Source organism: Canis lupus, chromosome 10, assembly GCF_011100685.1.
Source record: "Canis lupus familiaris isolate Mischka breed German Shepherd chromosome 10, alternate assembly UU_Cfam_GSD_1.0, whole genome shotgun sequence".
Classification (NCBI taxonomy): Eukaryota; Metazoa; Chordata; class Mammalia; order Carnivora; family Canidae; genus Canis; species Canis lupus.
The window spans coordinates 2,108,089-2,135,716 of record NC_049231.1 but is presented as its reverse complement, the minus strand read 5'-3'; the positions used below and the strand labels follow the sequence as shown (position 1 = coordinate 2,135,716).

General features: G+C 42.0%; 2 protein-coding genes across 7 annotated transcripts in view; one reads left to right on the top strand and one right to left on the bottom strand.

Moving 5' to 3' along the window:
- Positions 1-24,574, bottom strand: part of OS9 (OS9 endoplasmic reticulum lectin) — a 30,763-nt gene extending 6,189 nt beyond the window's left edge. For 3 of the 6 annotated variants that reach the window (XM_038549812.1, XM_038549809.1, XM_038549813.1), the window contains exons 1-5: positions 24,377-24,538; positions 23,830-24,006; positions 22,934-22,997; positions 22,727-22,803; positions 22,441-22,539 (exon numbers count right to left, since the gene is read on the bottom strand). In XM_038549812.1, the coding sequence (XP_038405740.1) occupies positions 22,441-22,539; positions 22,727-22,803; positions 22,934-22,997; positions 23,830-24,006; positions 24,377-24,538 (579 nt within the window). Of the gene's footprint in view, positions 1-22,440; positions 22,540-22,726; positions 22,804-22,933; positions 22,998-23,829; positions 24,007-24,376 lie in introns of all 6 variants that reach the window. The other 3 variants (XM_038549810.1, XM_038549811.1, XM_038549808.1) reach the window with 2 other exon arrangements.
- Positions 24,575-24,800: 226 nt separating this feature from the next.
- The window catches only part of B4GALNT1 (beta-1,4-N-acetyl-galactosaminyltransferase 1), a 53,129-nt gene continuing 50,301 nt past the window's right edge, over positions 24,801-27,628 (top strand). Inside the window, exon 1 of the mRNA XM_038549806.1 lies at positions 24,801-24,957. The gene's annotated coding sequence lies outside the window, so the exon portion shown is untranslated. The remainder of the gene's footprint in view (positions 24,958-27,628) is intronic.

The following is a 27,628-nucleotide window of genomic DNA, read 5'->3' as shown; positions in this document are numbered from 1 at the left end:
ACAGCCTACTACCTACCTATATTTCATGCATTCATGATAGATCTAACTTAATTTTCTCAGCATTTCTAGGCTATGTGGTTCATCTGTGAGTTTTTTTCAAACTATCATAAATCTCCTAAAAATTTTCCAATATATTTACTGAAAAAAATCAACTTATAAGTGGGCCCACACAGATCAAACCTGTTGATCAAGGGTCAATTGTACTTCTATGTATTTGAAACATATATTCTTTTTGTGTGTGTACACATGTATGTGTATGCATAGGATTAAAATTTTTCCCTGCAAAAAGACAATATTAAAAAAGAAAAAAAGACCTCAAACACTAGAAAAAGAAAAGCAAACTAAACCCAAAGCAAGCAGAGTGAAGGAAGTAACACAGATTAGAACAAAAATAAGTGAACTAGAGAACAAAAAAGCAATAGAGAAAAATCAATGAAACTAAAAGTTGTTTTGAAAAGATCAGTAAGTGAAAAAAAAAAAAAAAGAAAAGATCAGTAAGTGACAAAACTTCAGCTAAACTTACCAAGAAAATAAAAAGAAAAGACTCAAATTAGTATCAGAAATGAAAGAGGGAACATTACTATCAACCTTGCAGAAATAAAGGATTGTAAAGAAAGACTATCAATACCTACACGCCAACAAATCAGATTAACTTAGATGAAATGGACAAATTTCTAGAAAGACACAGCTACCAAAACTGACTCAAAAAGAAGTAAACAATATGAATAGACCCATAACCAGTATGGAGATTGAATTAGTAATCCAGAAACTAACCACATAGGAAAGCCTGGCCAGATGGGTCTACTGGTGAATTCTACCAAATATTTAAAAAACAATAAAGGGCAGCCCTGGTGGCTCAGAGGTTTAGCGCCACCTTTGGCCCAGGGTGTGATCCTGGAGACCAGGGATCAAGTCCCGCATCGGGCTCCCTGCATGGGGCCTGCTTCTCCCTTTGCCTGTGTCTCTGCCTCTCTCTCTCTGTGTGTCTCTCATGAATAAATAAATAAAATCTTAAAACAAACAAACAAACAAACAAAAACAATAAAGATCAATCTCTCTCAAACTCTTCCAGAAAAAAAGAAGAGACAATATTCCCCAACTCATACTACAAAGCCAGTATTATCACCCTGATACCAAATCTAGACAAATATATAATAAGAAAAGGAAACTATAAGCCAGTATCTCTTATGAATAAAGACCCCAAATCCTCAACAAAATGCTAAACAAATTTAGCAACATATAAAAAGTATTACACACCAGACCAAGTGGATTTATCCCAGGAGTGCAAACTTGGGCTAACATAAAAAAATCAATTAATGTAAATGATTAACAGAATAAAGGATAAAAACCACATGATCATCTCAATGGATGCAGAAAAAGCAATTGACAAAATGTGACATATCTTCATGATGAAAGCATGCGACAAATTTGAATGAAAAGAGAATTTCATCAATATGATAAGAAGTGTTTATTAAAAATCCACAGCTAACATTATACTTAATGGTGGAAAAACTGAATAGTTTCCTCCTAAGATCTTGAATAAGACAAGGATGGGGCACCTGGGTGGCTCAGTTGAGTGTGATTTCAGTTTAGGGCATGATCTTGAAGTCATGAGATTAAGCCCCACATCAGCTCCACACTGGGCATGGAGCCTGCTTGAGATTCTTTCTCCCTCTCCCTCTGCCCCTTCCTCCCAGCCCCAACTCTAGTTCTTTCTCATGCTTGCACTCTTTCTCTTTCTCAAAAAAGAGAAAAAGGAATAAGAGAGGTATGTCTGCTTCTGCCACTTCCATTCAACATTGGGTTGGAGGTTTTGACCAGGACAAAAAGGGGGGGGGGGGGGGGGGAAGAAAAAGCATCTATATTGGAAAGAAAAAAAGTAAAACTATTCCATTCACAGATGATTTTATATACAGAAAATCCTAGGAGCACCTGGGTGGCTCAATTGGTTAAATGTTTGACTTTTGGTCTTAGCTCAGGTCTTGGCCTTGGGGTTGGGAGTTGAAGCTGCTCATTGGGCTGCATGTTGGGTATAGCACCTACTAAAAAAAAGAAAGGGAAAGAAAGGAAGGAAGAAAGAAAGAAAGAAAATCCTAAAGAATCTATTAAGCTATAGAACTAATATCCAAGTTCAATAAGGCTGCAGGATATAGGCATCAATTGTATTTCTATACATTCAAAGAACAATTCAAAAATAAAATAATAAAATAGTAAAAAGAAAATAATTCCATTTATAATAGCATCAAAAAATAAAATAATTAGGAGTGCCTGCATGGCTCACTTGGTTGAGAGACTGCCTTCAGCTCAGGTTGTGGTCCTGGGATCCTGGGATAGAGCCCTCAGCAGGGAGCCTGCTTCTCCCTTTGCCTCTGCACCTCCCCCTTGCCCATGCTCTCTCTCTAATAAATAAATAAAATCTTAAAAAAAAGAGAAAATAATTAGGAATAAATGTAGCAAAATGCTTGAAAACTACAAAACATTTCTTAAAGAAGTCAAAGACTTAAATACATGTAAAGATATCCAACCTCAGAGATTAAAAGACTTAATATAGCAATCCTCACCAAATTCCAGCTGGCTTTGTTTTGGAAATTAACTGATCCTAAAATTCATGAAAATTCAAGGGACTCTAAATAGTCAAAATAATCTGGAAAAAAAAAAAAGTTGGAAAACCCACACTGATTTTAAAACTTGCTACAAAAGTACAATAATCATGACAGTGTAGTACTGACTTAGAGACAGATACATAGACCAATGAGATAGAATTTACAGTCTAGAAATTAACCTTTACTTTTATTCTCATTTGATTTTTTGAAAGGTTATCAAGATAATTCAATGGGAATCATCTTTTCAACAAATAATGGTGAGTCAACTGGATATCTATGTGCAAAAAAATGAAATTGGACCCCTACCTCATACTATATACAAAAATTAACTCAAAATGGATCAAAGACCTAAATGTAAAACTATAATATTTTTAAGAGAAAATATAGGTATAAGTGTTCATGGATTTAGATGACCTAATGGTTTATTTGATATGACATAAAAGGCACAAGCAACAAAAAATAGGTAAATTGGAATTCATCAAAATTAAAAGTTTTTGTGCTGCAAAGGACACCATCAAGAATGTGAAATGACAATCCAAAGAACAGGAGAAAATATTTGCAAATCATGTATCTCATAAAACTTCTATCCAGAATATATAAAGAAATCTTACAACTCAATAATAAAAAGACAAATAATGCTGGGCAGCCCAGGTGTCTCAGCAGTTTAGCGCCGCCTTCAGCCCAGGGCCTGATCCTGGAGACCAGGATGGAGTCCCACGTCAGGCTCCCTGCATGGAGCCTGCTTCTCTCTCTGCCTGTGTCTCTGCCTCTCTCTCTGTGTGTCTCTCATGAATAAATAATAAATAAAATCTTAAAAAAAAAAAGACAGATAATGGAATTTTTTAAAAAGGCAAAAGATCTGAAGACACCTCTCCAAAGAAGATACACAAATTGCTAATAAAGCACATGAAAAGATGTGCCATTTCTTTAGCCATCAGGGAAATACAAATCAAAACCACAATGAAATGCCACTGCACACTCACTAAGACGGCTAAAGTTGAAAAGATAAAAGCAAATGTTGATGAGGATATGGAGAAACTCTCACACACTACTAGTTGGATTTTAAGATGGTGCTACTGCTTTGGGAAAAGTCTGGCAGTTTCTCCAAAAGTTTACCATATGGTTCCAGCAATTCTACTCCTTGTTATATACCAAGAGAAATGAAAACCTATGTTCACACAAAATCTTATTCATAAATGTTAAAAGCAGTATTGTTCATAAAACTAAAAAGGGCAAATAACCCAAATGTCCAAGTGATGAATGAATATGAACAGAATGGGGAATAGTACTCGGCAATAAAATATAAGAAATGTGCATACTACACATGGATGATCCTTTTTAAAAAAAAAAATTATCTATTTATTCATGAGAAACAGAGAGAGAGAGAGAGAGAGAGGCAGAGACACAGGCCGAGGGAGAAGCAGGCTCCATGCAGGGAGCCCGACATGGGACTTGATCCCGGGTCCCCATGATCACACCCTGGGGCGAAGACGGCGCTAAACGGCTGAGTCACCCGGGATGCCCCCCACATGGATGATCCTTGAGAAAGTAAGTGAAAGAAGCCAGACACAAAGGTCACACACTGTAGGTTTCCAGTCACAGGAAATTTCTAGAAGAGGCAAATCTGTAGAGACAGAGATGAGCAGCTGTCTAGAGCGAAGGGTGGAGTCAAGGGGACAGTGTGATGGAGGGTAACTGCCAAAGAATAGGGACTTTCTTTTAGGCTGATGAAGATGTTCTAAAAATAACTGTGGTCCTGGGGGCACAACTCTGTGAATATACCACACCACTGAACTGTACACTGAATTGTATGGTATGTAAGTTAAATCTCTCTAAAACTGTTATTGAGGGACACCTGGGTGGCTCAGCAGTTGAGCGTCTGCCTTCCGCCCAGGGTGAGCCCCTGGAGTCCCAGGATCAAGTCCCACACCGGGCTCCCTGCATGGAGCCTGCTTCTCCCTCTGCTTCTCTCCCTCTCTGTCTCTCATGAATAAATAAATAAAATCTTTTAAAAAATAAAAGAGATTTATTTATTTGAGAGAGAGAGAGAGAGAAGGAAAATGCACATGTGAGAGGGGGGAAGGGCAGGGGGAGAGAGAGAGAGAGAGAGAGAGAATCTCAAGCACACTCTGCAGTCAGTGGAGATCATGACCCAACCCCTGAAACTAAGAGTCAGACACTTAACCAACTGAGCCACCAGGGTCCCCTAGAAGAGCTTTCACCTTATATTTATAGGGATAAATACAGAAATATTTACGGATGAAATGATGTCTGTAATTTATTTCCAAGTAGTCTGGGAGTGGAGGTAGTAGTAAGGGGAGGTGAGTAAGAAGATAGATAAAATGAGACCGGCTAACTGGAGGGTATTATGCTGAATGAAGTAAGTCAATTGGAGAAGGACAATCATTATATGGTCTCATTCACTTGGGGAAAATAAAAAATAGTGAAAGGGATTATAGGGGAAAGGAGAAAAAATGAGTGGGAAATATCAGACAGGGATACAGAACATGAGAGACTCCTAACTCTGGGAAACAAACAAAGGGTAGTGGAAGAGGAGGTGGGTGGGTGGGGGTGGGGTGGGGTGGGGTGACTGGGTGATGGGCAGACGGGGGCACTTGACTGGGTGAGCACTGGGTGTTATACTATATGTTGGCAAATCGAACTCCAATAAAAAATATACATATAAATAAAAACATGATTTCAGTTAAAAAAAAAAAAGAGAGACTGGCCGTATTTGTTGAAACTAGACAATCACAGGGGGTCATTAACACAATCATCTCTGATTTTTTGTTTCTAACTTTCCATAATAAAGGTTTTACAACACAATCTTAAATATATATAATCTGTACCCAGCACTTTTTACTTTTACTTACTTAAAAGTAAGTAATTTAAACATGAATATAGGGTAGCCCCGGTGGCGCAGCAGTTTAGCGCCGCCTGCAGCCCAGGGCGTGATCCTGGAGACCCTGGATGGAGTCCCACATCAGGCTCTCTGCATGGAGCCTGCTACTCCTTCTGCCTGTGTCTCTGCCTCTCTCTCTCTGTCTCTATGAGTAAATAAATAGTCTTAAAAAAAAAACATGAATATATGTATAATAATCTTTTGTAATAACAACAAAAAGGAGGGAAAACTATTTACTCAGTACAGCAATGATGACAAAATGATGGAAATGGAATAGTATGCAGACGTAAAAACAAAATATAAAGCTCTAGATATAAGGCCACTGAAAGAATGTCTAAGAATTATTGTCAAAAAAAAGGGGAGGTACGCCTGGGTGGCTCAGCAGTTGAGCATTTGCCTTCCGCTCAGGGTGTGATTCTGGGATCCGGGATCAAGTCCCACATTGGGCTCCCTGTGAGGAGCCTGCTTCTCCCTCTGCCTATGTCTCTGCCTCTCTCTCTCTCCCTGTGTCTCTCACAGATAAATAAATAAATCTTAAAAAAAAAAAGAAATTATTGCCAAGATATATAAAAACAAGGTGCAAAATATGTTTAATATACCATATGTTGTGTATAGAAAAAGAAAAATAAGATTCGCTAGTCATAACTGCATGTGAACCACCAAGAAAGGCTGGAAGTATCCATGAAATACCAAGAGCAAGGTCACCTGTGGGAGGTGGGAGGACACAATGGGCACAGGCACGATGGGAACGGAGCAGATGGGAGGTAAGTTCGGGAGGGGGAGTTCTCCTTGCACAAAAATTTCTGTATTTCCTAGGTTTGGAATCATGGGAAAGTATTATCTGCTCGAAATTTAGATAAAGACACTTAAAAAGCCATGAAAACTTGAGAAATACCTAAAGTAGTGCTTGGAGAGAAACGTTTATAAAAAAGGAAAAGCTGAAAATGAAGGAGTTAAACATTCATTTCAAGAAATGAAAAATAGGGGCAGCCCTGGTGGCCCAGTGGTTTGGGGCTACCTTCGGCCCAGGGCGTGATCCTGGAGACCTGGGATCGAGTCCCATGTCGAGCTCCCTGCATGGAGCCTGCTTCTCCCTCTGCCTATGTCTCTGCCTCTCTCTCTCTCTCTGTGCCTCTCATGAATAAATAAATAAAATCTTAAAAAAAAAGAAATGAAAAATAGAATGGTAAAATAAACTCAAGAAAGCAGAAGGAAGTTAAATAGTGGACATTAATAAAATAAAAACCAAATGCTATGCAGAAACTCAACAGAGCCAAAGTAGCTGGTTCTTTAAAAGGAGTAATGCACCTGACCAACCTCTGGTAAGACTGACCAATAACAAAGGAGGCAAACAAACTCTGAAGAATGAAAAGAGGAACCTAATCACAGATGCTAGAGGGATTAAAAAGATAACAGAAGGGAATCAAGAACAACTTTATGACAATAAATCTGAAAAATGAGATGAAATAGACAAATTCCTGAAAAATACACCTTACTATAACTGACACAAAGAAATAGAAAACTTTGAATATACCTAAAATTACTAAAGAAAATCAAATTGAAAATCTTCCTGCACTGAAAATGTAGACCAACATGATTTTCCAGGTGAATTCCAGCAAACACTCCAGGAATAAAAAATTGAAATATTAGGGCACCTAGGTGGCTCAGTTGGTTAAGTGTCTGACCCTTGATCTCAGCTCAGGTCTTGATCTCAAGCTAGTGAGTTCAAGCCTCATACTGGATATGGAGCCTACTTAACAACAACAATAACAACAAAAAAATTGCAATCTTAGACATTCTTCAGAGTATAGAAACAGAACATTTTTGAACTCATTTTTTTGAGAAGAGCATAACTTTCTTACCAAAACATGATAAGGACAGCACTAAAAGGAAAAACTACAAGTCAACCTCTCTCAAAAGATATATACAGAGTTCTTTAAAAAGTAGCAAACTGGGGGATCCCAGAGTGGCTCAGCGTTTTAGCGCCTGCCTTCAGCCTAGGGCGTGATCCTGGAGACCCAGGATGGAGTCCCACATTGGGCTCCCTGGCATGGAGCCTGCTTCTCCCTCTGCCTGTGTCTCTGCCTCTCTCTCTCTCTCTCTGTGTCTCTCATGAATACATAAATAAAATTTTAAAAAAGTAGCAAACTGGATCCAGCAAGATCAAAAAAGGATAATCAAAGATAATACATATGATCAAACTAGGTTCATCTCAGGAACGCAAAATTGATTTAACATTAGAGGATCAATAAATTGTTTAATTTCTAATGAAAGTTTGGCCTAAAATTAGGATATCAATTAAGTACATTAGTTTATTTATTTTTTAAAGATTTTATTTATTTATTCATGATAGACACAGAGAGAGAGAGAGAGAGAGAGAAAGGCAGAGGGAGAAGCAGGCTCCATGCAGGGAGCCTGACGTGGGATTCAATCCCGGGACTCCAGGATCACGCCCTGGGCTGAAGGCAGGTGCTAAACCGCTGAGCCACCCAGGGATCCCCTAAGTATATTAGTTTAAATCAGTTTCATGTTAATAAATACTTGAAAAAACGATCAGTTTTTAGGAATCAGTGAAATGAGAAATTCATCATGAAATGCCATTATATACCCAACAAATTAATAAAAATTTCAAAGTCCCTGTAATATATATTAGTAATATATATATATGGAATGTTGGGAAGTGGTATTGCAATAAGGATACGAATGGGAACAAAACCTTAGGAAAATATCCTGCAATGCCAAATAAACTAGAACTGGGGCTTACCTTCACATCCTATGACCCAGCAATTGTATACCCGGGCAAAATTCTCCTTTAACATTCTTGCACATTATATTAGGAGATACTTAAAAGAATTTTGTACCTAGTAGCAGCAGAAAACTGGAACCAACCCAAATGTCTGTGAAAGGTAACTGATGAACAGAGGATGAACTATATACAAAAGACTATGCTACAGGCCTGTAGGCGAGTGCACTGCAGCTACCACCCCGCACGGGGCTGGATGTCAAACACAGTACTGAGCAAAAGAAAAAAAAAAAATCCCAGACTTCCTTGTATGCACTCTGCAAGTTGTCACAAAATACATTTGTATAAAGTTCAGAAGAAGGATAAATTAAATGAGATGCATACACAGATGGCAAAACTCTATAGAGAAAAGCAAAGAAATTCTCATAAAGTTAGGATAGCTGTTACCTCTGTGATAAAGACAGAGAGAGGGATGTGGTGTGTGGGGGCACTGAGGAACTTTTACAGTACTGCCTGTATTCTTCCATAACCTAAGGCCATTAGATGGGTACTCCCTTTATGCATCCTTACACAATACATGCACGTTTTATGCCATCTTATGTATTGTGGTATATTCCACAATATTTTAAAAATGTAATTAGGAAAAAAATGACCACAATATTAAGGAACAAGAGAAATATAAGAGGAATAATTTACCATGAATATATTACAATTCTAAATTTAATATGTATCTAACAGCCTCAAAATATATGAAGGAAAAATTAACAAAATTGCCAAATCCACCATCATCAGTGAAAATTTTAATAAACTTCTTTCAATAATTGGCCACCTGAACAAAAAGTAGTAGAAAACTTGACCAATACCATTAGTCTTGAACTGAATAGAGAAAAACACATGCTTTCAGGCACACCCAGACCATTTTTTAAAGTTCACCAGACAAAGTCGATAATCACCAACAAAACACTGACACAATAGCATAAAATTAGAAATCAATAACAATTATATAAAAACCACAAAAATAAAACACATCTGTTTAGAAATATAATAAGCTTAAATCTAAAGTAAGTTCTCAAGTAAAGTACAAAAAACAATGAAAATGGAGAGATGCCTGGGTGGCTTTGAGTTTGCCTTCAGCTCAGGTCATGATCTCAGGGTCCTTGGATCCAGCTCTGAGCTCTGAGCCCTTCAGGCTTCCTGTTCAGCAGGCAGTCTGCTTCTTCTTCTGCCCCTCCCCCCCACTCATGCTCTCTTTCAAATAAATAAATAATCTTATGAAAATGCAAACACTGCATATCAAAACTTGAGGGATGCAACCCACATGGAGTGAAATGGAGCTTTACATTTACAATGCATAATTAGGAAAGGAGAAAGTGAGTGAAACATCCCACAATTCCTATTATGGACAACGGACAATCTATTATTCAAAGTTTAAAAGAAAAAGAGCAACAATCCATTAGGAAAATGAGCAAAGAATTTGGATGGTTGAACGAAGAGTAAAGGCTGAAAAGAGAAATGGCTCTTAAACAGGCCTAAGATTATTTACCTTTACTTAATTACAACCACACTAAGAAATCATTGTTTACCTGATGCCTATCTGATGATTGGCCAAAATCCACAAGTTTAAAAATACACTAGGTGGCATAGCTGTAGGGGAACTGGCATTCTCATACATTGCTGGAGGGAGAGTAATTTACCTAAGCAGGGTAACTTGGCAGTATGTATAAAAATCACCCAAGTCTACTTCCAGGAATTTAACCTACATATACTTTATAGGTACAAGGTTATTCACTATAGCACTTATGTGTTAATAAGAGTTAAATAACCTAAATGTCCATCCACAGGGAACTATTTAGCCAAATGATAGCAAACTGTATGAGAATAACAACAACTATTAAAAAGAATAAGAACGGGGCAGCTGGGTGGCTCAGTCGTTAAGCATCCAACTCTTGATTTCAGCTCAGGTCATGATCCGTGGGTCCTGGGATAGAGCTCTGTGTCTGGCTCCACACCCTGTGGGGAATCTACTTGAGGATTCTCTCTCTCCCTCTGCCCCTCCCTCTTCTTGTGCTTTCTCTTTCTCAAATAAATAAATACATACATCTTTAAATAATACAAATAAATTTAAAAAAAAAAACAATGGTGCAATGGGCAAAATGAGTGAAGGAGGCCAAAAGGTACAAACATCTAGTTATAAATAAGTCAGGGGGATGTACAACATGGTGATTTTAGTTAATGATACCATATAGCCTATTTGGAAGTTGCCAAGAGAGTAGGTCCTACAGGTTCTCATGACAAGAAAAAAAACTGTAACTAGACTTATTGTGATCATTTTGCAATATATATATATAACACTGAAACATTGTGTATTGTATACCTGAAACTAATATAATGTTATATGTCAATTATACAATAGACAAAAAGAAAAAAAGGAAGGAAAATGAAGCTATTTATATATGTATTTGGAAAGAGCTCAAGGAGAAATGTTTTATGAACATTGAAAAAAAAATCTCTGAGTCAGGGCACCTGGCTGGCTCAGTCAGTAGAGCATGAGATCTTGATCCTGGGGTCATGAATTCAAACCCCATATTGGGGGGGTAGTTTTCTTAAGAAAAAAAAAAAAAAGACCCTTAGGGCACCTCAGCAGCTCAGTTGGTTGAGCACCCAACTCCTGATTTTGGCTCAGGTCATGATCTCAGGTCAGGTCACGATCACAGGGTCAGGTCACGAGATCGAGCCTCATGTCAGCTCCGTGCTGGTCTTGGAGTTAAGATTATCCCTCTACCTCTCTCTGCTCCCCTCCACGCACATGCTCTCTCTCTATAAAACGAATATAAGCAAAAAAAAAAAAAAAAAAATATATATATATATATATATATAGGCATTTCTATATTTGAGCTATGAGAATGTACTATCTAATCAAAAAAATTAAATATTGAATTTTTTAAGTGTGATAAAAATTCAAGGGTTTGAAAGAGAAGATAATAAACATAGAGGAGGAGAAGAAAGAAAATAATAAAGATAGCAGAGAATATAAGCAAAGTCAAAAAGCAGCTCATGGACTAACAGACAAATCTTCTGCAAGATAGAACAACAAAAAGAAAAGGCAAAGTTTATGTTAGGAATTAAGAGACGCCTGGGTGGCTCAGCAGTTGAGCGTCTGCCTTCACACCCAGGTCGTGATCCTGGAGACCCAGGATCGAGTCCCACGTCGGGCTCCCTGCACGGAACCTGCTTCTTCCTCTGTCTGTGTCCCTGCCTCTCTCTCTCTGTGTCTCTCATGAATACATAAATAAAATTTCAAAAATAAAAAGGAATTAAAAAGGGCACAAATCTATAAAAGATGATTATTAAAAATAAACATAAAACAATTTTATACTAAAACACTTGAAAATTTAGACAACTAAATAATGGCCTATGAAACTGTAACTTGTTAATGCTTCATGCATTAATATGAAAGACTCTTATTATCATCTAATAAATTAAATCAGTAGTAAAAACCATCCCCACAATACACAATATATAGTATTGTGGTGTATTGGGATGAGGTGGTTTTACAGAGTTCTCCCAAACCTTTAATGAATAATCTCTATCTTAGCAAACTCTTCCAGAGAACAAGGAAAGAGAGAAACTTCTCAAGACATTTATGAAGCTAATACAATTTGATACCAAGACAAGACTAAACAATACAAGAAAATTGTTGACCAATTCACTTATGAAAACAGCTGTAGGGCAGCCCAGGTGGCTCAGCGGTTTAGCGCTGCCTTCAGCCCAGGGCGTGATCCTGGAGATCCCGGGATTGAATCCCATGTCAGGCTCCCTGCATGGAGCCTGCTTCTCCCTCTGCCTGTGTCTGTGCCTCTCTCTCTGTGTGTCTCTCATGAATAAATAAAAATCTTTAAAAAAAGAAAAGAGCTGTAAAAATCAATTAAAATATTAGGAAACAATATGCCAATGCATTTTTTTTTTAAGATTGTATTTATTCATTAGAGACACAGAGAGATTGGCAGAGACACAGGCAGAGGGAGAAGCAGTTCATGCAGGGAGCCCGATGTGGGACTTGATCCCAGGGCCCCGGGGTCACGCCCTGAGCCAAAGGCAGATGCTCAACCACTGAGCCACCCAGGTGTTCCAAATATGTTAATGTATTAAGAATATTTCAAGAGGGGGATCCCTGGGTGGCGCAGCGGTTTGGCGCCTGCCTTTGGCCCAGGGTGTGATCCTGGAGACCCGGGATCGAATCCCACGTTGGGCTCCCAGTGCATGGAGCCTGCTTCTCCCTCTGCCTGTGTCTCTGCCTCTCTCTCTCTCTCTCTCTGTGACTATCATAAATAATAAATAAAATTAAAAAAAAAAAAAAAAGAATATTTCAAGAGGCACCTGGCTGGCCTAGTTGATAGAGCACATAACTCTTGATCTCAGAGTTGTCAGTTCAAGCCCCACGTTGGGTAGAGAGATTACATACTTAAAGAAAATAAAATCTTTAAAAAAATACCTTATGACCATGAATTATTCCAGAAATGCAAGGGTAAAAAAGACCTTAGACAATGAATTAGTTTGAATTCACCATATTAAAAAATAAAGATGAAAAGTTATATGATCATCTTGATAGATATAGACAAAACATGTGTTAAAATTCCACACCTACCCATGATGAAAGTATTCCACAAACTAGGAAACTAGGAATAAAATGGAACTTCACTCACATGATAAGGGGTGTCTACAAAAAGCCTATAGGAAAATATCATGTTTTTTTTTTTTTTTTTTAATTTTTTATTTATTTATGATAGTCACAGAGAGAGAGAGAGGCAGAGACACAGGCAGAGGGAGAAGCAGGCTCCATGCACCGGGAGCCCGACGTGGGATTCGATCCCGAGTCTCCAGGATCGCGCCCTGGACCAAAGGCAGGCGCCAAACCACTGCGCCACCCAGGGATCCCCGGAAAATATCATGTTAATAGTGTAACTTCAGGAGCACTTTTTTTTTTTTTTAAGATTTTTTTTTTTAATTTATTCATAGAGACAGAGAGAGAGAGGGGCAGAGACACAGGCAGAGGGAGAAGCTCCATATAGGAAGCCTGACGTGGGACTCAATCCCGAGTCTCCAGGATCACACCCCAGGCTGCAGGTGGTGCTAAACCGCTGCACCACCGGGTCTACCCTTCAGGCGCATTTCCTTTAAAGTTAGAACAAGCCGGGATCCCTGGGTGGCTCAGCGGTTTAGCGCCTGCCTTTGACCCAGGGTGTGATCCTGGAGTCCCAGGATCAAGTCCTGCAGTGGGCTCCCTGCATGGAGCCTGCTTCTCCCTCTGCCTGTGTCTCTGCCTCTCTCTCTCTGTGTCTCTCATGAATAAATAAATAAAATCTTTAAAGAAAAATAAATAAAGTCAGAACTAGCCAGAGAGGCCCACCATAACCACTTCTACTGCACTACAGGTATAAGAAAAATAAAATATATAAAGGATTAGAAAGGAAGAAGCCAAAGTTTCCCTATTTGCAGACAACATAATTATCCACATAGAAAGTCTATGAGAACCTGCAAACTATTGGAAATGGAAGTTCAGTAAAGTTGTGAATATAAGATTAATATATAAAATTAATAATGTGACTATTACCCCAGCAACAATCAATCAGAAACTAATTTTTAAAAGATGCCATTTACGGGGCACCTGGGTAGCTTAGTCAGTTGAGCATCCAACTCTTGATTTCAGCTCAGGTCATGATCTCAGGGTCCTGGGATCAAGCCCTGCATCAGGCTTCACTCTCTCTCCTTCTCTCGCTTCCCCTGATCCCCTCAAATAAATAAATAAATCTTTAAAAAAATAAAAAAATGAAAGATGCTATTTACAATGGCATCGAAAACTATAAGGTACCTGTACGGTTGAAACATTTGCCTATACACATAAGACAAATAAAAGCTACAAGGTATCTAGAACTAACCTCACATGAGATATACAAAAGCTTTTGTAGAGAAAATTAAAATCTTTTTTTTTTTGAGAAAATTAAAATCTTACTAATATACAAGGCAATAAGTAAATAGAAGTATACATTATGTTCATTGTGAATGAAGAATCAGTATCATAAAATATCAATTCTCTCCAAATTAATATAAAATTCAATGTAATTGCTCAACATCACTCGGCATCAGGGAAATACAAATCAAAACCCCAATGAGATACCACCTCACACCAGCTCAGAATGGCTAAAATTAACAAGTCAGGAAACAATGGATGTTGGCGAGTACGCAGAACCATCTTACAATGTTGGTGGGAATGCAAGCTGGTTCAGCTACTCTGGAAAACAGTATGGAGGTTCCTTGAAAAGTTGAAAATAGAGCTACACTATGACTCAGCAATTGCACTATCAGGTGTTTACCCCAAAGAAACAAAATGTAGAGATCTGAAGGGGCACCTGCACCCCAATGTTTATAGCAGCAATATCCACAATAGGCAAACTATGGAAAGAGCCCAGATGTCCGTTGACAGATGAATGGATAAAGAAGATGTGGTGTGTGTGTGTGTGTGTGTGTATAGAGAGAGAATAGAATATGACTCAAGCCATTACAAAAAAAAAAATGAAATCTTGCCATTTACAATGATGTGGATGGAACCAAAAGATATTATGCTAAGTGAAATAAATCAATAGGAGAAAGACAATTACCATATGATCTCATTCATATGGGAATTTAAGAAACAAAACAGAGGATCATAGAGAAAAGGAGGGAAAAATAAAAGAAGATGAAATCAGAAACGGAGACAAACTATGAGAGACTCTTAGTCATAGGAAACAAACTGAGGGTTGCTGGAGGAGAGGGGGGAGGGGGATGGGGTAACAGGGTGATGGGCTTTAAGGATGGCAAGTGATGTGCTGAGTACTGGGCATTATATGAGACTGATGAATCACTGACCTCTCCCTGTGAAACCAATAATACATCATATGTTAACTAATTGAATTTAAATTAATTAATTTTTAAAAAAGAAAAGAGAGCTAGATAGTTGTCTGATTAAAAAAAAATTTCAAGCGGATTCAAAACAGATACTTGTACATCAATGTTCCGTGCAGCTTTATTCACAATAGCCAAAAGGTGGAAACACCAGAGTATTCATCCATCAACAGATGAATAAATAAGATATGGAATATACGTACAATGGAATATTACTAAGTGTTCCACAAGAGGAATATGCCATAAAAAGAAATAAAGTTCTGATACATACTACAACATGGATGGATCTTGAAAACATTATGCTAAGTGAAATAAGCCAGACACACACTAAAGGACAAATATTGTGTGATGTACTTATGTGCAGTACCCAGAACAAGCAAATTTATACAGATAGAAAGCAGGACAGAGCCTGGAGGAAGGGGGAGAAATGGGTAATTATTACCTCCTGGGTATAGAGTTTGTCTGGGATGATGAAATTGTTCTGGAAATAGATAGTGGTAATAGTTATACAACACTGTTAATGCAATTAATGCCACTGAATTGTACACTTAAAAATTGTTAAAATGGTAACTTTTTATTTTTTTAATTTTTTTGAAGATAGGGTTTTTTTTTTTTAATTTTTATTTATTTATGATAGTTGCACAGAGAGAGAGAGAGAGAGAGAGAGGCAGAGACACAGGCAGAGGGAGAAGCAGGCTCCATGCACCGGGAGCCCGACGTGGGATTCGATCCTGGGTCTCCAGGATCGCGCCCTGGGCCAAAGGCAGGCGCCAAACAGCTGCGCCACCCAGGGATCCCTATTTTTTTTTAATTTTTATTTTATATTATTTATTTATCTATTCAGAAGAGACAGAGAAAGAGGCAGAGATACAGGAAGATGGAGAAGCAAGCTCTACGCAGCGAGGCCAATGTGGGACTCGATCCCTGGACTGGGGGATCATGCCCTGAGCCAAAGGCAGACGTTCAACCGCTGAGCCACCCAGGGTTCCCAAAATGGTAACTTCTTTTAAAAGATTTTTATTTATTTGAGAGAAAGAGTGCACGAAAGAGCACGAGCAGGGGGTAGAGGGAGAAGCAGGCTCCCCACTGAGCCAGGAGCGTGACATGGGGCTCCATCCAGGACCCTGGGATCATGACCTGGGCTGAAGGCAGATGCTTAACCAGCTGAGCCACCCAGGTGCCCCTAAAATAGTAATTTTTGTGTCTATTTTACCATAACCAAAAATTAATATATTAATAAAAATAAACAAAGAATACATACACATTAAAGACTGAAAAATGCATCACATTCACCAATAAGATATGCCTTCCCTGTAACTCTGTTGTTGTCCCTCTTGGCTTTTCCCTCAGGCAAACTCCTGCATACTCACAACAAGCCCTCCACTGCATCACTGTGCAGAGTTCAAACCCAACTGCTCCTCAGTAGAGGATAGTAAGTAAACAATGACACACAACGCAGCCATTAGAATCACTGAACTAGATCTCTGCTTTATGCTTCAGGATGGCAAACCCTGATTAGTGGAAAAGCAAGTTGATACTGTTAATGTATAATTTTAAAATACAAAACAATATATAGTGCCTATGATATGTGTACAACCGCTAAAAATACAAAGCAAGGGACACCTGGGTGGCTCAGCGGTTGAGCATCTGCCTTCTGCTCCGGACGTGATCCCAGAGTTTCGGGATCGAGTCCCACATCAGGCTCCCTGCATGGAGCCTGCTTCTCCTCCCTCTGACTATGTCTCTGCCTCTCTCTGTGTCTCTCGTGAATAAATAAATAAAATCTTAAAAAAAAAAAAAAGTACAAAGCAAGGGCAGACATGGTTGTGGTTGTTTCTGGAGAGGAGGGGGAGGGAAGAAATGAGAGGGTGGGTTTTAACTCTATCATTAGCATCCTATTCCTTTCTGATGCAAATATTGCAAAATGTTAACATCCGTGTCCCCTGGCAGTAGATTTTCAGGCCATTATTTTCTGTAAGTTTGAAAAGTTTCATAATTAGAGATTAGAAAGGGGAAATCTTAGATCTCTGTGAAATCTTACTTAATCTAAGAATTGAGATTAGGGATCCAGATTCGTTCAATTCAAGAAGGCTAGTTTCCCAAACCCCACGGGAGCTGCACTTTTACCAAACACGACACACACCGCTCCCACCCAGGAGGCATTGAGAAGATGGAACTTCACTGTTTGCCCTGGAGGGGGAAGTTTGCTCAATCACGAAGGCAATGAACATGGGTGGTCTACCAGGATATGAGAACTGAGAAATGAAAAACAGCCTGACAGGAATGCCCTCAACTGTCTGCCACTGAAACCTCCAGACCCCCCAGCAAATACCACACCCTTTCACTCCCGTGACAACCCTAGATGCTCTCAGGGTAACGGCGCTCCTGCAATGCCCTACCCCGGCCTGCCCACGTTCCCTTCCCCTTCTTTCTCCTCTAATTCTCCTTCTCCTTTCTGCCAGGTCCACCCAGCAGCATTTACACATGTTCCCATCTTAAAACACTAAACAACAACAACGAAGCCCCAGTCTCCCCAACCTCATAACCCCTCTAGTGCTTGCCTTTTCCCTCCCCTTCATATCCAGACTTCTTCAAAGGCTTCCACTTCTTTACTACCCCTACTAACACCGCTGGAACAAAGATCGCCAGTGACCTCTGCTCACAGGTCTGAGTCCCAGAGACTGGGCGTAGAGGACTTAGAACTTTCCATCTGGTTCCCACGCCTACTGTGTGAATTCTTATTTCCTTGTGCATTTATTTGCTTTGCTTTTGCTTTTATTAAAATAATAATTCCTATGATCATCTACGAGCAGTTTTTAATTTTCCTCTTCCCGAAAGGTTCAGATCCACCTGTGGCCATGGACAGTCCCTCTTTGAGATATGTCACTGTCGTCTCCGTTCTGGCCCCTTCTTCTCGGCAAAGCCCTCTTCTGCCCATGCTTTTAATGATGGCTTCCTCAATGTTCTGTTCCACTTTTTTCACTAGGTACTGTTTCCTTGGGAGGATTTTATCCAGCCCATGATTCCAATTATAGCCAATATGCTGATGACTCCCAGCCCTCCAGGTTTAATTCCGATCCCTTTCCTGAGCTCCAAACCCACAGATCCAACAGCCTCCTCAGACATCTCTACGTGGATGCCTGCAGCCACCCAAATCATCATACTCAAAACCAGAATCATCATTTTCCTCCACCAGACATATTCCTCTCTCTACTCCATACCTTGGCCTACTCAAGCTACAGATACTATAGATGGAACCACCATCTATGCAGTTGCTCAAGCCAGAAACCCATGAATCTTATTCTATTGACTCTGGCCCCTAAAGTTCCCCCAAAATTCACATTTCTTCATCCCTAGGCCACATTCTTCTCTCACCTGGACTGTGCAAACATCTAACTGGCCTCCCAATCATTTGCTACACTCCAGCCAGAGTGAGCCTTCAGAACCAAAATTGGATATGTCATCATTCCACTTAAAATATTTCATTTGGTTTCCTCCCTTATTTCTCAGATCATCCAAACTCCTCAACATGGCTCGAGAGTTTCATGACATGTAAACTATCCCCTAACATTTGCCCAGCCTCACGCCCCACACTCCCTTCCCACAATTCTCTCCAGTCACCGTGAAGAGCTATCAATTGCCCCTTGTCTCCAGGCCTTTGGCACTTACCATACCTTTCACCTGGTATGTCTCTTCCCTCTCTCACTCCTCTACACCTGCTGGACCAACTCCTCAGCCTTCAACTGTTAGTTCAAAGGTCACGTTCTCCAGGCAGCCCCCCCTTTACTTAGACTCGGCCGGTTCCTTTATTGTGTGGCCCCCTATGACACGTACTTCACAGGTTAGATTTTATCCCACTTGTTGTGGTTGTTTATTTAATATCCATCTCCTGAGAGCAGGACTAGGTGTTTCAGTCACCATTTTATCCCCAGTTTCTATACAGTCCTTGGCCTAGGACATATATTCAACAGATAGGAGGAAAATGCAGTCTTTGCCCTCAGTTCTGGCCTACTGAAGCTATGGATAGTAATCAAGAAATAGGGGTGCCTGGGTGGCTCAGCTGTTTAAGCATCTGACTCCTGACCTCAACTTAAGTCTTGATCTCAGGGCTCGAGTTCAAGCCCTGCACTGGGCTTCATGTTGGGTATGGAGTCCACTTTTAAAAAATAATAATTAGAATATAATAAAGACGGATGCCTGGGAGGCTCAGTGGTTGAGCGTCTGCCTTCGGCTCAGGTCATGATCCTGGGGTCCTGGGATCGAGTCCCACATCAGGCTCCCTGCAGGGAGCCTGCTTCTCCCTCTGCTTATGTCTCTGCCTCTCTCTGTGTGTCTCATGAATAAATAAATAAATCTCAAGAAAAAAAGAATATAATAAAGCAAGTGCTATAATAGATTATATATGTTAAAAGATAATAAATGCCTGTGGGTTGCTATGGTCTGAATGTTTGTGTCCCCCTAAACATCTATGCCCAATGTGATAGTATTAGGAAGTGGGGCCTTTGGGAGGTGCTGAGGTGATAAGGGTGGAACCTTCACGAATGGGATTAATGCTCTTATAAAAGAGGCTCCACAGGCTCCCTAGCCCCTTCTACCATGAGAGAATAAATAACAAGTCTATGACCTGGAAGAGGGCCCTCACCCGAACATGCTAGCACCCTGATCTCCGACTTACAGAGCTGGAAGGAAAAAAATTTCTGTTTATAGGATTCTCAGTCTGTGGTATTTTGTTCTAGCAGCCCAAACAGACTAGGCCATGGATATATGTGGACATGGATATGTGTATATGAAATGCTGAAGAAACCTAACTAACCTTCTGGGTAAGCCAAAAGTTCACATGAAATAAATAACATCTGAATTGGGGGATCCCTGGGTGGCTCAGTGGTTTAGCGCCTGCCTTCGGCTTAGGGCGTGACCCCTGAGTCCCGGGATCAAGACCTGCATCGGGCTCCCTGCATGGAGCCTGCTTCTCCCTCTGCCTGTGTCTCTGCCTCTCTCTGTATGTCTCTCATTAATAAATAAATAAAATCTTAAAAAAAAAAAGAAACAAAAACCCATCTGAATTGGTTTATCATTCATTCAACAAATAATTTCTGGGCACCTTCTTGGTGCCAGGCACTATTCCAAGCACCAAAGATACAGCACAAAGTAAGACAGACAAAAAATAAAAGGAAAAAAAAAAAAAAAGTCCCTGCCTTCCTGGAACTTATTTTAGTCGGGGTAGACCAAGAAAAATATTAAACTCAACAAATAAGATAATTTCAGGAAATGATACATGCTTTGAAGAATATAAAACACTGCAGGTGTTTACCAGGATGGGGGCAGAAGGGTGTGTGTGTTGTGTATGCCTGCATTAGGGCTCCCTGTGAAGATGTCACAGGGATATATAACTTGAATGAGGGGTTGGAGCCAAGCACTCAAAAACCTGGGGGAAGACAGCTTTACACAGAAGGAACAAGGAGACTCACTGATTCAAAGAGCAGAAAGAAGGCCAGTGGGGAAGAAACACAATGAGTATTTATATCTCCAGAATTACAGAGCCAACTACCAACTGGACATCACCACTGGGTGTCTATAGTCGTTCTGACCTTCCCATGTCTAACATCAACCTTGTTTCCCCCTATTCCTTTCCATTTTAGCAAATGGCAGTTGCTCAAGCTAAAAAACCCTGGAGTCATACCCGACTCCACTCCATATCCAATCCATCAACAAATCTAATTGGAACCACCTTCAAAATACATCCAGAATCTGAGGGCTTCCCACCACTCCCCTGCCACCCTCACCTTGCTGAAGTATTTGGATCTTAGCCTTTGTGCCAAAGCAGAATCACTGAAGGTTTTCCAGGAGTGGACAGAGAAGTAATACTTGCTATACTGATATGATGGGAGTCAGCTCACACTAGTTCACAACAGCCAACTGGTAAATTTTCAGGAATGTTGCAAGATGGTTGACAACACATTGATAGCATGAATCTGGCCATGGTAGGAATATTTATACCACAGATATCAACAAATGTTACAAATCAAGGCTCCCCCTCCACTGCTCTATACTGGTGATTAGTGTTCAACATCTACCAGCACACAATTGCATGTGCAAGTCTGTATTACAGAAAGAGAATTCTTGTGTGATCAGGTGTGTAATTCTGGTCTCTATAGGTGTTTATGTTTGTGAATACACATTAAAAGCACCTGAAGAACCTTTCCCACCATAAATCTGCCTGCCTGAATTCAGTTAAGGGCCACTAGATCAGGAACACCTGTTAAGAGGCAGATGGCTGGGATCCCTGGGTGGCGCAGCGGTTTGGCACCCGCCTTTGGCCCAGGGCGCGATCCTGGAGACTCGGGATCGAATCCCACGTCGGGTTCCCGGTGCATGGAGCCTGCTTCTCCCTCTGCCTATGTCTCTGCCTCTCTCTCTCTCTCTCTGTGTGACTATCATAATTAAATAAAAAATAAAAAAAAAAAGAGGCTGATGGCAGTAATGCAGGTGAGAGATGAAGGCACCAACCATAGGAAAGAAGAGAGTGGTCAGAGAAATCTAGAGGTAAAATGAATTGGCTTTGTCATTAACTGATTTACTAAATTCCTTTCTTTCACACCATTCCTCAGTTTATAGTCACAGACTCATTTCTGATTTTTTTAAAAATTTTTTTAAATTTTTATTTATTTATGATAGTCACACAGAGAGAGAGAGAGAGGCAGAGACACAGGCAGAGGGAGAAGCAGGCTCCATGCACTGGAAGCCCGACGTGGGATTTGATCCCAGGTCTCCAGGATCGTGCCCTGGGCCAAAGGCAGGCGCCAAACCACTGCACCACCCAGGGTTCCCTCATTTCTGATTTTTTTTGTTAACATGTCTTCCTATCTAGGGAAGGGTCTGCATGTTTGTCCATCACTGTATCCCCAGAGCAGAGGCCCATGCCGACACCAGTACAACCTCACTGACGTTAAACGAAGAAAGGAAGAATCAGGAATGATGCTCAGCTTTCTAGCTTGGGTGATAAAGAGATGAAACATGGAAGAAAGAATAGGCATGGCTAGGAGTTCTGAGGAGAGGATTTGGGAAATGCAGATGTGAAGTGCCTCGGACTATCCGGGCAGTGGCGTCCAACTACCAATTGGAAAAAGGAGTCTTAAAATTAGAGTTTGGAGTCTGCAAGAGACCTCCTAGAGTGTAACCTGCAACCCCGCCCTCTTCCCTTAGAATCTAAATTATCACTGAGGGAGTGTCCATTTCCCTCTCTTGAGACTCACCCGAACCTCGGCCTCCCGTGGCCTCCCATTGAGGTCGCACTTGGATCCATTGCCATAGGTCTGGCTGTGGTAGCGTTTCAGGCGATGTTGCTTGGAGGCCTGGGGAGGACATTAAGGAGGAGGGCAGGGGTGGAAGGAAAGAAAGCAAAGAGGAAGAATGGTACTTTGTCCTAATGGCCACCAAGCCCCAAGCAACATGTCAGCTAATTCTGACCCACCCCTTCTTGTCAGGGCGCTTAGTCTACAGCCAGGACCCTGTTCTCTCCCAATCCCAAACTCTTGCCACCTTGGCTGTCTCATCGTCCCAGTCGAAGGCCGATTGGTAGTAGCCGAGATAGAGGACTTCACCTTTGATCTCTGAATCTGTAAGAGAAACCACAGTGAAGCACCGTTACTCCCTTCTAAGAGGACAAAGAGGGAAGGGGACTGGGGAGGCAGGTCACCTTCCATGACGTGTTGCTGAGGGCTTAGGGAAAATGTAGGCGTGAGTCACCTTCCATGTGGTACTGCTGGATGTGGCGTCCATAACAGAATTCATACGTCCACCAGTCCTTGGTCTGACAATAAAAAAAATGAACAATCAAGGGGATAGAGTGCAGGACGTCTCTGCCTGGAACCTGAATCTCTCCTGGCTCCAAGACACATAGCCTCTCAACTACTTCTCATCCCCTCTGCCTCCACACTCAATTCTCCAGAATCTCAGTGAGGAGGAAGGGCTGCTTTCCTTCTGTGACTGGAAGAAATACCTCCAGGGTATGTTTTCTACCTGTGGTCTTTTCACTCCTTCCTTTGAAAAGACTTTTTAAAAATCCTTCTTTGCCTTCCACAAAGGTAAGACATCATGGCATCCGCGAAGCACTCGGACCAGGAAAATATAGAGTATTCAAACATTAATTGAACTTCTACAACATTCAGTGGGCTGTTCTAGCCAGTGGGGATACAGCTGTGAACAAGATAAATGCTCTGACCTCCTCATGTACCCACATTCCAGGCCAAAAATAAATAAGCTGGCGATTCAGTCGGTAAGATGACTTCGGATCATGAAAACTGCCATGATGAAAGTAAAATAGGACACTGGGCCGAGAGTGACAGAGGCAGGGGTGACTTTACGGGGAGGGCTTCTCTCCTGCCCACAGTGACCCCCTTCAGGCACCTCAATCTTGGCTTAGCCATGACTCGGAGCTCTTCTATCCTAGCCCTCCTCTTCATTCAGCAAAGTGTCATCAGTGGTTGCCGGTCCTTTGCTTCTTTCCTGCCTGTACAATGTCTACTCCTCCAATCGCCTTAACTCCCACAGGTCCTCTCGACCCTCTTCGCTCAGGGGCACTCTGGTTCCCACACGGATAGCTAGCTCCCGGGCCGCATTCCGTTCTCCCCAACCCCTCTCACCTTCAGCAGGCAAGGAGCATCCTTCATTGGGCTCAACAACTCGGGGATGCCAGGCCCTCGGTAGGCAGGTGCCTCCTCCTCCCTTTCGCGCTGGAAGTGAATAGCTCCGGCCGGCAGGCGACACTCGTAGCGCTGCTTGTACTTGGAGGAGACGATCACCACGTCGGAAGCCTGGCTCTGGGAAAGAAGGAGGTCGGGGGGCAGGGAGGCAGAGAGAGGCGGGGTCAGCGACAACCAGGGGACCCCCGTCCGGACCCGGGAAGAGCCCAGCCACGTCAGAACGCGCCCCAGGTCCTGCGGCGGTGCGGGGCCGAGCGCTCCCGCTTCTCCGCGGCGCAGTCTGGGTGCAGATCAGGAGCCGAGGCGGACAGCGGGAGCCCCCACCGCTCCCAGGCCCGGCCCCGGGGCGAGCGGTCTCAGGCAACGACCCTCCGCCGTCATCGTGACCCCCACTACCCCGCCCGGCTGCTCTTGGCGCCCGCGGCGGACTGCACGGCGGCCCTTCTCGCTCTCCCTCTCCCCTTTCCCTTGCTCCACGCCTCCTCACCTGGCCTCCCATGACAGGCAGCGGCAGGATCTCGATCCCATAGCGCATCTCGCTCAGCTCCTCTAGGTTCAGGCTGCCGACGCCGCCCGTCAGACTTGCGGGTAACAGGAGCCCCAGAAGCAGCAGCCGCAACAGACCGGACAGCAGCGACTCCGCCGCCATCTTTCGTTCACCTTCCTACCCGGCGCCGCTCCTTCCGCCCTAAACCTGGCAGCGGCCTCACCCCGCCCATGGCCGCCGGGAGTTTTCATTGGCTGCGCGGCCTGTCCCTCCCGCCAGGCCCGTTCCCATTTGCTAGCGTGGCCTCGGAGCCCACGGGGAGGTGGACCCCGACGGTGAGCAAGGCCACTCGCTGCTCGTGATTGGCCAGGAGCCCAACCAATTATCGACGGCGGCAGACCGCCTCCCACCCTCCCCCGTTGCCAGGGAGGCGCGGTCTAACGCGCTGGCCCCCTGGAGTCCTCTTTCTGTTTTCGCCTAGCTGTCACGCGCAGGTCTTTATCTCTCCCGCTCCTCTCTTTTTTTTAGTCGTTTCTTGCATGGTAGCCTGCCCGCGCCAGGTGGAGGATTGAGGCCGATGGGTGAGTGCATGCAATTCCCATGAAAGTTACTGAATACTTGTTGCAAAAACAATTATTATGTAAAAGCATTCTCCTTTCATGTATACATACAACTTTAGGGCAATCTAGAAATCTGTGTCAAAACCTTTCTACACGATGATCCCATAGTTGTCCTCCAATGAAATGATCCTAAAGAAATAACGGAGGCTTCCAGCTAAAGCCTAGGGGTGGGGCTGGGGGGGGCAAATGCCCGCACTATCCTCCAGGCCCCGAAAGGGAAAGGAGACAACAGCAGCAATATTTTAGAAGCGAGAAAACAAATGAAGGAATGGTAACTCCTAAACAAAGATCAACAAGAGCATGGTTATACTTTTGGAAAAACTCCTCTGGGGAATATGACCAGTCCAAAAGAGAAGTCCCAGAGATTCATTAGGGTTATGTTAATGAAAGAGTCGAAGGAATTCTACAATTAAGCTCCTGGCCTACATGTCCCAGCTCTCACATGGTTTTTCCAATCAGCTTTTTAATGTCCTCTAAAGTATAAGTAGGCAGCCAAGGATCAAAGACATTTAAGGAAATCCCTTAGTGTACAAGAAAGAAACCAAAACAGACCAGAAGGGGGCGGGGGGGAGAAGCAATTTGGAAGAAGCAGAAATTACAAGGGAGAATAAAATAAAAAACAAACCCCCAAAATCTATCATTACTATCCTCAGAGAGATAATATATTATCATAATACAACAACAGGAAGCTATTTAGAAAGTAACTACTATTTTTAAAAAGATTTATTTATTCATGAGAGAGAGAGGCAGAGACACAGGCAGAGGGAGAAGCAGGCTCCCTGTGGGGAGCCCAATGTGGACTCGATCCCAGGACCCCAGGATCACTCCCTGAGCCAAAGGGAGATGCTCAACCACTGAGCGACCCAGGCATCCCTAGAAAGGAAGTGCTATTGAGAAAACAACAACAACAACAACAAAAACTCTTGAAAATCAAAACCACGATTGCAGAAACAAAAATTCAACAGAAAGACTAGAACTTCCAGCCTCCTTCTAGCTGCCATCCTGCATCCCCGAGTGTGTGCACCTAATCTCATCTGGGCCCCCCGACACCACCTGAGCACCAACCCTGTTCCCTCTCACGGTCCCATTTCCCCTCCAGCAAGATGAAAGACACTATCATGAACCCGGAGAAACTCGCCAGACTGCAAGCACTCGTGCACGTTGGTGGCAAAGGAACTGCTCACAGGAAGAAGGTGGTTCAGGGCACCTGGGTGGCTCAATGGTTAAGTGTCTGCCTTCGGCCCAGGGCGTGATCCTGGAGACCCGGATCAAGTCCCATGTCGGGCTCCCTGCGTGGAGCCTGCTTCTCCCTCTGCCTGTGTCTCTGCCTCTCTCTGTGTCTCTCATGAATAAATAAATAAAATCTTTAAAAAATAATTTAAAAAAATTTAAAAACGAAAGAAGGTTCATAGAACAGCTATAGCAGATGATAAAAAACTTCAGTTCTCTTTAAAGAAGTTAGGAATAAACAGTATCTCTGGTATTGAAGAAGTGAATATGTTCACCAGCCAAGAAACAGTGATCCACTTTAACAACTCAGGCATCTCTGGCAGGGAACACGTTCACCACCCCAGGCCATGTGGAGACAAAGCAGCTGGCAGAAATGCTACCCAGGATCTTAAACCAGCTTGGTGCAACAGTCTGACTAGTTTAAGAAGACTGGGTGAAGCTCTGGCCACACAATCTGTGGATGCAAAAGCACCTCTTGCTACTGGAGAGGATGATGATGATGAAGTTCCAGATCTTGTGGAGAATTTTGATGATGTTTCCAAGAATGAAGCAAACTGAATTGAGTCAACTTCTGAAGAAGATAAAACTTGAAGAAGTTACTGGGAGCTGCTATTTTATATTATGGCTGCTTTTAAAAATGTTCATGGATCTGATCAAATCTACATCTCTAATATTTTCAATCCCAAGCCCCTTGAACCCTGCAGCTCTTTTCAGTTTTTGCTTATACACAATTCATTCTTTGCGGCTAATTAAGCAGAAGAAGCCTGGGAATAAAGTTTGAAACAAGGTTAATAAAGTTCTTTGCCTAGGGAAATAAAAAAAAAAAGAAAGACTGGAGAATAAAATTGAAAATCAAATTTGCTCTACTTAAGGAGAAAATCAATAAAAATTAGAGGACCAGTCCAGAAGATTGAATATCTGAATAATGAGAGTTATAGAAAGAGAACAAAGAATCAGAAGGGAAGAAACAATTAAAGCAATTACTCAAAAGTATTCCCCTGAAATGAACAATTGGGACTAAATTATAAAGGCACGCTATCCAGCAAAACAGATCAGACCCGCACCAAGACACGTCATTATAGAATTTCAGGACACTGGACACAAAGAAATAATTCTAAAAGCTTCCAGAGAGAAAGAACAAGTTGCGTATCAGGATCAAAAATCAGAACAGGGGCACCTGGGTGGCTCAGTCGGTTAAGCATCTGACTTCAGCTCAGGTCATGATCTCAGGGTCCTGGGATCTAGCCTCACATTGGGCTCTGCCCTTGGCAGGGAGTTTACTTGTCCCTCTGCCGCCCCCCCAACTTGTGCGCTCTCTCTCTCAAACAAATAAAATATTTTTTAAAAAAATCAGCACAGCCTTAGGCTTACCACACTGGAAGGTAGAAGACAATGAAAAAAT